At 42.2% G+C, this 11,738-nt stretch overlaps 1 protein-coding gene across 1 annotated transcript; it reads right to left on the reverse strand.

The window, feature by feature from the left end:
- Positions 1-4,909: 4,909 nt before the first annotated feature.
- On the reverse strand, positions 4,910-6,288 carry LOC130725167 (uncharacterized). The gene is made up of 2 exons (XM_057576419.1): positions 5,061-6,288; positions 4,910-5,019 (listed from the first exon to the last, which is right to left on the reverse strand). Exons 1-2 carry the CDS (start codon positions 6,286-6,288, stop codon positions 4,910-4,912), a joined length of 1,338 nt encoding a protein of 445 aa, XP_057432402.1.
- Between the last annotated feature and the right edge of the window lie 5,450 nt (positions 6,289-11,738).

An 11,738-nucleotide genomic window follows, 5' to 3' on the forward strand; every position in this document is an offset into this window, starting at 1 on the left:
GTATCCCCTAGATCTCACAGCGTTACCCAATGGCACAGCCTGGCCTTGACTGTCCAGTTGGGGCCACTGACCTTTCCTGCTCATAGAGTATCTGCAAGCCATTAAAAAAAATCTCCTGGAAATATTCTGAGAATTGATCAATTAATATTTTCTTTTAAAAATCGGGATGCCTCAAAAAAATGTTTAGGAAAAGATTCGGAGGCTCCTTCTTCGAATCAATTCTCAGGAATAAATCCCGTTTGAAATAATCATTTTTTAAAAACAATTAGGGACCCAAGGGAGGTCCAACACCTATTTATTCACACTATACTCCCTCATGAGTTGAGCATTCTCCCCCCCTTACCTTTCTTCGAAAAATCCTACGATCGATTATCTGCAATAATAATGTCGTACATCACTTTAGTCACTTCTCACCTTAAGGTTATAAAATTCCATGTTATTCTTTAATATCCGGTTTTTTTTAAATAATTAGGCGGCAAGGTCGTCCATCGTTATATAGCTTTAAAATCAGGCGGCTTAGCCGACCATCATTATATAACTTATAAGGCGGCATAGCCGACCATGCATTTTGGATAGGCGGCAGAGCCGACCATTGGTGGATAAGGCGGCAGAGCCGACCATAATATCCAAGGAATTAATTAATTATTAATTATTTAGCTTAAACTTGAAAAATTCATAACTTTTGTTCTGGATCTCCAAAATTCATTCCGTTTCTTTCTAAATGTTCATTTTAATCCCATGAATCATAATCAAGTCCCATTTCGTATTAACTCGTCACGGATAATGAATTATAAATCCGCAAAGTTACGTACCGTCTTTTTTTCCGAAACCGTATCAAACCTTAGTGAAATTCAAAACCGATCGCGTGTATGGACTCCTTATAGTGCAAGGATTCAGAAAATATGAATTTTTCCAAGTTCTGGGAACTTTTCCGGTGAGCCCGCCGGAGAAGGTGGTGGTTGGCGGCGGAGCTCCGGTGAGAGGGTGGAGTTGAGGGTGGAAACTGGTTGGAAAAGGATCCTCTCACTCCCAGGAACTCAATGGTGCAAGTGGGTAGCTCAGAAGGTCTCTGGATTGGCCAACACGACAAGCTCTATGAAGCTTTCTCCGGTCAACAATGGCAGCTCACAAACTAGACCTCCAAGCTTCAAAATTCTTGCATGAATAGCTTCCTTGTGAAATTCTAAGCAAGATTGACACTTGATTCGACAAAAACGATGGAGAATTGATTGAGAACGAAGAGCTCAAAGTTTCAGAGCTTTATGAGCTCGGTTGAGCTATTTCAGGGACAATTGAGCTCGATTCTGGGTTGGTTCACACTCTAATGGACTCAAGGAAGCTAATGGAACAAGAATTGAGGGATGAATCGGTCTAGAAAGCAATTATGCAAGTTTGGCCGTGAGCTACTATTTTGGCCGTTAGCCACCGTGTTTGTGGCGGTTGTTGGTGGCTAAGGGTGGTAGCAGAGGCTTCAGGGGGTTGAGGACAAGGTTTAGGCAAAGTATCAAGGCTTGGGTTGCTCTGAATTGAGCTTGAACTCGGTGGGGTATTTATAGGCAAAACCAGGGACCAAAGTTTGAATTAAAACTATTTATAAAATCACGGTTAGGTCCTTCAGAGTTAGGTCAGTTCGCAGTTTAGTCCTTCCGGAAATAATTTTTTTTATTCTCACCTTTTTCCTTTGAATTCTCTAGAACTTGCTTTTCATCCTTATCCCTTTTTTTTTTCTTTTTTTTCTTTTCTTTTTCATTTTAATAATTAATACTAATAATAATACTAAAATTCTAAAAATACTAAAAATACTAATAAAAATAATCCTATTATTTCTAATGGAGGGAAAAATTTAGGTCGTTACATTTCTCCCCCACTAGAAAGAAAATTTCGTCCTCGAAATTTCATACCTAGCTGAAGAGATACGGGTGACTTCTCTTCATCTGATCTTCCACTTCCCAAGTGGCTTCTTCTTCCATTCCCGTCTCCCAAGCTACTTTGACCAACGGAATCTCCTTTCCCCTAAGTTGCTTGATTCGTCGATCCACTATTTGTACTGGAGGGACACTAAAGGTTAAATTGTCCTTCAACTGAATGGTCTCCGGTTCCAGTACATGGGAAGGGTCAGGTACATATTTTCGCAGTTGAGAGACGTGGAATACATTATGAAGATTTGATAATACTGGTGGCAAAGCAATCTGGTATGCGACTGGGCCAACCCTTTTTATAATTTGATAAGGCCCAATAAATTTTGGAGTAAGTTTCTTGGCCTTCAATACTCGTCCTACTCCCGTGGTCGGGTTTACCTTTAAGAAAACATGGTCTCCTTCTTGGAATTCCAGAGGTTTCCTCCTTTGATCGTAATAACTCTTTTGTCGATCTTGAGACGTTCTCATCTTCTCTCGTATGTCTCTTACTATCTCTGTCATCCTTTGCACCACTTCCGGTCCTAATATCAGCTTATCTCCATCATTGAACCAGCATAGTGGTGTTCGACACTTTCTTCCGTATAACGCCTCATACGGTGCCATTCCGATACTGGAATGAAAACTGTTATTATAAGTAAATTCGATCAAAGGAAGGTATTGATCCCAGCTCCCTTTGTATTCTAGTACACAAGCTCGCAGCAAATCCTCGAGAGTCTGAATGGTTCTTTCCGACTGACCATCAGTTTGAGGATGATAAGCGGAGCTTAATCGTAGTTGAGTCCCCAAAGCTTGATGTAAACTTCCCCAAAATCTTGATAGGAATCTGGGATCTCGATCTGAGACAATAGTCGTTGAGATTCCATGTAATCTTACTACTTCTTTTATATATAACTGAGTTAACTTCTCCAGAGAATGGGTAACTTTGATGGGTAAAAAGTGTGCTGACTTTGTCAAACGATCCACAATTACCCATATAGCGTCGTATCCAGAAGAAGTCCTTGGGAGTCCGGATACAAAATCCATGGCTATAGCATCCCACTTCCATACCGGAATCTCTAGGGGTTGTAGCATTCCAGCAGGCTTCTGATGCTCAATCTTTGCTTTTTGGCACACCAGGCAAGCTGCTACATATTTTGCTACATCCTTCTTCATTCTTCGCCACCAAAACATTTTCTTTAGATCTGCGTACATCTTATTGGTTCCTGGATGAATGCTTAGATTACTCTTATGTGCTTCATCCAAGATCATCCTTCTCAAAGTTGCATCATTGGGTACACAGAATCTGTTGTTGAGTCGCAAGATTCCTGTGGCATCTTCTCTAATCTCAGTGCCAGCCTCTTTTCGTTTTTGCAGATACTCATCACTTTGTTGTGCCCCCTTTATTTGCTCCAGAAATTCATTGAAAATTTTTAACATTCCCAGTTTTAAATTGGTGGGGGTAGTTTCTACTGCCAGACTCAGATTACTGAACTCTTCGATTAGTTCCAGCTCCTTGATCATCATAGCTGAAACATGAAGAGATTTGCGACTCAAAGCATCAGCTACCAAATTAGCTTTCCCAGGATAATATTGCAGGTCAAAATCATAATCCTGCAAGAAATCCATCCACCTTCGCTGTCTCATATTCATCTCCTTCTGGCTAAATAGAAATTTTAGACTCTTATGGTCACTGTATACCACGAACTTGGCTCCATACAAGTAATGTCGCCATAACTTCAGGGCAAACACAATAGCGGCCAATTCCAAGTCATGAGTGGGATAGTTTTCTTCATGAGATCGAAGTTGTCGTGAAGCATACGCCACAACCTTTCCTTGTTGCATTAGCACGCATCCAAGACCCTGCTTAGAAGCGTCACAATACACTTCAAAGTCTTGTTTAGGATCAGGGATAGTTAACACTGGGGCTGTCGTCAGCTTGGTCTTTAACTGTTGAAAACTTTCCTCGCATTTCGTAGTCCACACGAAAGGTTCTCCTTTGCGAGTAAGCCGAGTTAAAGGCAAAGCCAGTTTCGAAAATCCTTCAATAAACTTCCGATAATAGCCAGCAAGACCAAGGAAACTCCTAATCTCTGTAACAGTCTTTGGCCTTTCCCACTTTAACACCGCTTCAACTTTAGAGGGATCAACAGAGATTCCCTCAGCAGTGACCACATGCCCAAGAAAATTAACCCGATCCAGCCAAAATTCACACTTAGATAGCTTGGCATACAGTTGCTTTTCCTTCAATATTTGCAGAACAGCCCTTAGATGCTCCACGTGCTCCTCCTTTGTTTTCGAATATACAAGTATGTCATCGATAAACACAATGACAAACTTGTCCAAGAACGGGTGGAAGATTCGATTCATATAATCCATGAATATGGCCGGAGCATTAGTCACTCCAAAAGGCATGACTAAATACTCATAATGACCATATCGTGTGCGAAAGGCAGTCTTCTGAATATATTCCGCCTTTACACGAATTTGATGATATCCTGATCTTAAATCGATCTTTGAGAACACCGAGGCTCCTTGCAACTGATCTAGGAGATCATCTATCCTTGGAAGGGGATATCGATTCTTTATTGTCACCTTGTTTAGTTGACGGTAATCAACACACATCCTCATACTACCGTCTTTCTTCTTTACTAACAACACCGGTGCACCCCATGGTGACACACTGGGGCGGATAAATTGCTTTTCTAGCAACTCCTCGATTTGCCTCTTTACTTCAGCTAACTCTAGAGGAGACATCCTATAGGGTGCTATAGATATCGGCCCTGTACCAGGAATCAAGTCAATAGCGAACTGGAGGTAATCCGGGAATGTCATCAGGGAATACATCCGGAAATTCCTCCACAACAGGTATGCACTGCGTCGGATGTTCCGCCTCTCCTTCCAGTGAGCACAAAAGCATATAGACTTGTTCGCCTTGCTTCACCGAGGTGTTAACGTTGTTAGCAGAAATAAGTCTGCCATCACGTGGGGGATCTGATCCGAAGATTATAATTTTACGATGGCAATCCAGAAGGACATGATTGGACGAAAGCCAATCCATTCCCATGATTATATCGATTTGGGACAGTGGTAAGCAAACAAGATTTACCACAAAATTTCTGTCCTGAATTACAAGTGGACAGTCTTTACAAAGGAAGGTAGTACTCACAGTATCTCCAGTAGGGGTTGATACTATGAGTTTACGAGATAAAGATTGCGTGGCCAAACGCAACCGTTTCACGAGATCAACAGCAATGAAGGAATTGGTAGCACCAGAATCATACAAAACAACTAAAGGAATGCCATTCATAAAACATGTACCTTGAATCAGATCTTCAGTTGGTTCTAGGTCTGCTCCAGTCAGAGTGAAGACACGACCTCGGGCAGGTGCCTTGTTGTTCTCCTTCTTCCCTTTGTTGTTATTGTTGTTGTTGTTGTTGCGGTTGCCAGCTCCTCCACGTTCACTGTTGGAAGATTCCACTTTAGGATTTGGGCAATTTGTACTGACATGCCCTGGCTGTTTGCACCGGTAACATACAGCTTGCGTGTGAGGACATTCATTCCGATAATGGTTCCCTCCACAATTGTAACATCGGAGAGAACTTTGCGGCTGGTATCTCAGGTCTTTGTTTTTCTTACCAGAAGAAGAACCTTGCGATCGGAAAGCTTTCTGGAATTGTTTCTTTTTATCAATTCCTCCTCGAAAGTTCTTCTGAGGACCGAGGGTTTTCAGGTACTCCCTTCTCTGTTTGTCATCATTCTCGAATATGCGGCATTTGTCTACCAACGTATAAAAATTTCGAATCTGTTGGTACCCGATGGCAGCTTTGATGTCTGGCCTCAATCCATTTTCGAACTTAATACATTTGGAGTTTTCATTCGCAGCATCGCGATACGACGGATGAAATTGAGCCAGTTCCTCGAATTTAGCTGCATATTGCCCAACAGTCATATTTCCCTGTTTCAGCTCCAAAAATTCAACTTCCTTTCGAGCCTTGACGTCTTCAGGGAAGTATTTCTCCAGGAATACCCTTTTAAACTCCATCCAAGTCATCAGGTTAACTTGGATCATCCTCGGTTTAACCTGGGTCCACCAGGTTTCAGCTTCCCCTTCCAGCAGATAACTGGCATAACTCACCTTCTGAATGTCGGTGCAGTTCATCGAGTTAAGAATCTTTTCCACCTGAGTCATCCATTTATAAGCTCCGTCGGGATTGTACTCCCCCTTGAAAGTCGGAGGGTTCCGCTTCAAAAACTTATCAAGTCCACGTTGTTCTCCCCCCGGAACAACATAAGCCCCTTGCATGAACTGCGCCTGTGCCCTTAAAACTTCGGTCAGACCATTTAGAGCGGTAGCAAGATTGGCGTTGATGTTTGGGGGTCTACCAGCCATTCTTCACCTGTAACAAACCTAAGGTTAAAACCGTCTAAACCTTACTTATTATTATCTATAACCTAAGTCCTTGACTCTCGACTCTCGGAAGCACGTCAGACCCTAACCCTAGCCTAGAAAGACCAGCTCTGATACCACCCCTGTGACGACCAAACCCACACCCTACCAAAACTATAAAATAAGAATACCTTATGAAAAACCAATACTTTTATTGATGAACCCCAACAATTTACAAGACCTTTGGGTCAGAATTCACTGTTGTCCAATTGATAGTCTGAGAGCGTCTCCAGGAAAGTTAGCCGCGCTAAGCGTCATTAAAAGCAATTCCTTTCCTTAGACAAGACGTCCCAAAGTCTCGCATGAACTCCTCTGAATCTTCCCCGACTACTTTGACAGCCTTGTTTACAACCAAAACCACAGCTTTCACACTTATTTTACAGTCTGATAGAGCGCGAGTCCAGTCGTACACGTTTTCCTCCATCAGCTGGTCTTTATTCTACTCGAACACTCCCGTATATTTACAACTATTTACAGCTCGCCCTGCCTTGACCACTTTTCACTCGAGATCTTTCTCCTCGAACTCCGTCCCTAAGTTGTTCAATTAGAACAACCAATCAAAACAAGAAACCCAGAGAACAAGAGGGGTGAGAAGCAATCCAACACACTCAAACAGGAGAAACAGTGTAAAATAAATAAGCAAGTAAATCCAGTAAAAAGTAATAGCGCATCCAACAAAATCATCCAAGATTTCAACACACTCTAGACGAGGATGTGGGCCCAACATTCTCCAGGAAAGTCACCGAGAAGCCGCTCGACAAGATGATCCTCGGAGGGCCTGCAATGTGAATTAGGTTCCGGATGGGACAAACCTCATCATCACCTGTTGGTAGGTCCCACCTAACCACACCCCAAGGACCGCAACCCTTACGGTATCCCCTAGATCTCACAGCGTTACCCAATGGCACAGCCTGGCCTTGACTGTCCAGTTGGGGCCACTGACCTTTCCTGCTCATAGAGTATCTGCAAGCCATTAAAAAAAATCTCCTGGAAATATTCTGAGAATTGATCAATTAATATTTTCTTTTAAAAATCGGGATGCCTCAAAAAAATGTTTAGGAAAAGATTCGGAGGCTCCTTCTTCGAATCAATTCTCAGGAATAAATCCCGTTTGAAATAATCATTTTTTAAAAACAATTAGGGACCCAAGGGAGGTCCAACACCTATTTATTCACACTATACTCCCTCATGAGTTGAGCATTCTCCCCCCCTTACCTTTCTTCGAAAAATCCTCCGATCGATTATCTGCAATAATAATGTCGTACATCACTTTAGTCACTTCTCACCTTAAGGTTATAAAATTCCATGTTATTCTTTAATATCCGGTTTTTTTTAAATAATTAGGCGGCAAGGTCGTCCATCGTTATATAGCTTTAAAATCAGGCGGCTTAGCCGACCATCATTATATAACTTATAAGGCGGCATAGCCGACCATGCATTTTCGATAGGCGGCAGAGCCGACCATTGGTGGATAAGGCGGCAGAGCCGACCATAATATCCAAGGAATTAATTAATTATTAATTATTTAGCTTAAACTTGAAAAATTCATAACTTTTGTTCTGGATCTCCAAAATTCATTCCGTTTCTTTCTAAATGTTCATTTTAATCCCATGAATCATAATCAAGTCCCATTTCGTATTAACTCGTCACGGATAATGAATTATAAATCCGCAAAGTTACGTACCGTCTTTTTTTCCGAAACCGTATCAAACCTTAGTGAAATTCAAAACCGATCGCGTGTATGGACTCCTTATAGTGCAAGGATTCAGAAAATATGAATTTTTCCAAGTTCTGGGAACTTTTCCGGTGAGCCCGCCGGAGAAGGTGGTGGTTGGCGGCGGAGCTCCGGTGAGAGGGTGGAGTTGAGGGTGGAAACTGGTTGGAAAAGGATCCTATCACTCCCAGGAACTCAATGGTGCAAGTGGGTAGCTCAGAAGGTCTCTGGATTGGCCAACACGACAAGCTCTATGAAGCTTTCTCCGGTCAACAATGGCAGCTCACAAACTAGACCTCCAAGCTTCAAAATTCTTGCACGAATAGCTTCCTTGTGAAATTATAAGCAAGATGGACACTTGATTCGACAAAAAAGATGGAGAATTGAGTGAGAACGAAGAGCTCAAAGTTTCAGAGCTTTATGAGCTCGGTTGAGCTATTTCAGGGACAATTGAGCTCAATTCTGGGTTGTTTCACACTCTAATGGACTCAAGGAAGCTAATGGAACAAGAATTGAGGGATGAATCGGTCTAGAAAGCAATTATGCAAGTTTGGCCGTGAGCTACTATTTTGGCCGTTAGCCACCGTGTTTGTGGCGGTTGTTGGTGGCTAAGGGTGGTAGCAGAGGCTTCAGGGGGTTGAGGACAAGGTTTAGGCAAAGTATCTAGGCTTGGGTTGCTCTGAATTGAGCTTGAACTCGGTGGGGTATTTATAGGCAAAACCAGGGACCAAAGTTTGAATTAAAACTATATCTAAAATCACGGTTAGGTCCTTCAGAGTTAGGTCAGTTCGCAGTTTAGTCCTTCCGGAAATAATTTTTTTTATTCTCACCTTTTTCCTTTGAATTCTCTAGAACTTGCTTTTCATCCTTATCCCTTTTTTTTTTCTTTTTTTTCTTTTCTTTTTCATTTTAATAATTAATACTAATAATAATACTAAAATTCTAAAAATACTAAAAATACTAATAAAAATAATCCTATTATTTCTAATGGAGGGAAAAATTTAGGTCGTTACAATAAGCACTTAGTTAAGCTTTGTTTTCAAACGGGACCTAAGCCTTTTAAAAAGCTTAAGCCCAGCTTTTTTAATAAACGAGCCAAGCCAAGGCAAGCCTCTTGTTCTATCCTAAGAACATTGATGAAGGTATGAAAAACGATAGAAAAGGGGGTTTGAATAGCGTTTTACAACTAAAAATTCAACCCACTTGAGATTTAAATAAATCTCTTCAAACATCAATGATAAAAGTGCAGAGATAAGAGATAAGGAAAGCACACAAATGATTTTATCCTGGTTCACTTGATAAATCCCTCAAGCTAATCCAGTCCACCCGTTAAGGTGATTTCTTCCTTCTTAGAATGAAGGCAATCCACTAATCAGAGTTTTGTTACAACTGTACTTGCTACCTGCAAAGTGACTAACAATACACTGACTTAGCTATCACTAAGATTCACTCTCTTAGTCTTCTCTAGGATCCGATCAACCTTGATCTCCTAAAGGTAAAACAACCAATTGTTTGAAGGTTTTGGGTTTACAAATAAATGCTTCTTGAAAAGCTAATAGTAAACACACTTAGTTCTATCTGAAGAAAGATTGCTAAGAAGATTTTTAAATATTTCTTGCGCGTGAATAAGTTTCTTAGGCGGCATCTTTCAATCTTCAGCCTTTTTATATACTCCAAGGATTAGGGTTTGAACGTTGCATGGAAATGCTACCGTTGGAGGGCAGATATGGAATTTCCAGGTTCTGTTGTGGCTGAATCAGTTAGGTAGGGTCGTCAGGAATGGTACAATTGATTTTGTACTTTGAATAGCAACACGACCTTTATCCTTGTTGACTTCTGATCAGAGTGACGCTTCATCTTGGAACTTGTGAAGCTTGATGATCAGAGTCAGAGGGAAGCTTGGATCCTCTGACCTTTGTACCTTCTGCTTCTGGACTCAGAGGAGAAGTACTTGGTCTTCAGAGCCAGCTTACTCTTGGACTTCAGAATCTTCACTGTTCAGCTTCTGATCCTTCAGAGTGTCTGATCCTTCAGAGCATCTGATCCTTCAGAGCGTCTGATCCTTCAGAACGTCTGATCCTTCAGAGCGTCTGATCCTTCAGAACGTCTGATCCTTCAGAGCTTCTAGTGAGCTGAATCCATATCAGAGCTTTACGATCTTCAGATCTTCTGAAGCTTGATCTACTGTTCAGATTGAACATAGTACATGCGAAAGCGTTGCATAGGTTACTCTTTGAACATTGTGCTTCTGAAACTATGTGAAGTAGAACCAGAATCTTGGCCTGTCATTTGAACACTCAGAAAACAACGTTAGAGTACCATAATTGTTCATACTTAATAGTTAACTTGTAATCATCAAAACATAGAGTTGTACTACTAGATCAAAACTTGATCTTACAATTGAATGGGGGTAGAGTACCCAAAGTGTGAGGAGAGTGATACGAATGTGTTAGAGAGAGAAGTTCTAACAGCTAGAGAGAGAGAGAGAATAATTGAATTTCAATCTGAATATTTCTCAAATGAGCCAAGAGTCCCTTACAATTGGTAACCGTCCCCTATTTATAGGTGTGGAGTTGGGCTTGGCACTACTAATGTATCTTAATGGGCCAGTTGGGCCTCAGGGAGAGAGGCCCAAGTCCCTGGCGCGCTCCCCGCCTAAGGCCAAATGCCCTTGGGCGAGGGACCCTGGGGTCTCGCCCAGTCCACAAGACACCGAGCTCGAAGCATGAGAGCTAAGTGTGTCTTTAAGCAGAAAAACTCAAGGCGAAAACCATAAGAAACTAACCAATGCTAAAACCTAAAGCGTTTAACAAAATGAGCAACAGTAGCCAACATGGCCTGGTGAGTAAAGCTTTTAAAATCTATATTTTAGACTTCTTGCTGCGTTCCCCCTTTCTCGGGCAAGCAGAGTCCACAAGCAGTCTTGTGTCAATGGCATTTGGTCCGCTCGCTCCATCACTGCTACGCACGTGCTTTGAATCGTGACACTTTTGACATGTGTCGAGCCTTCGCCACGCGTCGCGTCTTGAAGTAGCGCTAAGGTCAGCAAATCCACTGAATCCCAACTGCTATCTCTGAAACGTCCCTTCAAATCGTGGTAAAGCCTGACAATTTGAATTCAAACCAATCAGCCTCAACTGTTGTAACTTTTCATTTAATGCATTGCCCTCGTTTCCCGAAAACCGCTCCACGCTTCCTCGAGTAACATTCCACCTTTGTCATGATAAGGCACGATTCCCCAACCGTTTCTTATATCAATTTTTAAATTCCTCTTTCTTCTCTCATTCACCGCTTCTGGAATTCTAACAGTTTGCTGACAACTTTGCATCCTCTACCCTTTCGTACTTAACCTTCTTTGTTAGCGAAAAATGACTCCCAACGTCGCACCAAAGGATCTTCTCGACCCCGCAACGCCGCTCAAGCGTCCCCCGCTCCGGTTATCCTCCCCCCTCCCCCCCGCCGGGGGGGTTTCCCCTTAATGAAAATGAGAAAAACGCTTTTTGGCACCAAATCTTCTCCACCCTTCCCCCGTCTACAACTCGGGAACCCACTCAAGGGGCCATCTGTCAACCCTCTGAGTTGTCCACTGACAAGTCCATCGCCGAGTTGGCCCGCCAGGCCGGAGGGTTCTGCCACGAGAAGTCCCTTGAGGATGCCCTCATCACCGGCCGGGGCTTGG

This window comes from Lotus japonicus, chromosome 6 (assembly GCF_012489685.1).
Source record: "Lotus japonicus ecotype B-129 chromosome 6, LjGifu_v1.2".
NCBI classification, from domain to species: domain Eukaryota; kingdom Viridiplantae; phylum Streptophyta; class Magnoliopsida; order Fabales; family Fabaceae; genus Lotus; species Lotus japonicus.

Bases quoted from the DNA above. Each gene is read 5' to 3' on its own strand.
- LOC130725167 (XM_057576419.1), bottom strand. From the start codon at position 6,288: ATGGCTGGTAGACCCCCAAACATCAACGCCAATCTTGCTACCGCTCTA. The intron at 5,020-5,060 runs GTACTACCTTCC...CTTGTAATTCAG, and splicing joins CCCTACTGGAGATACTGTGA to GACAGAAATTTTGTGGTAAA.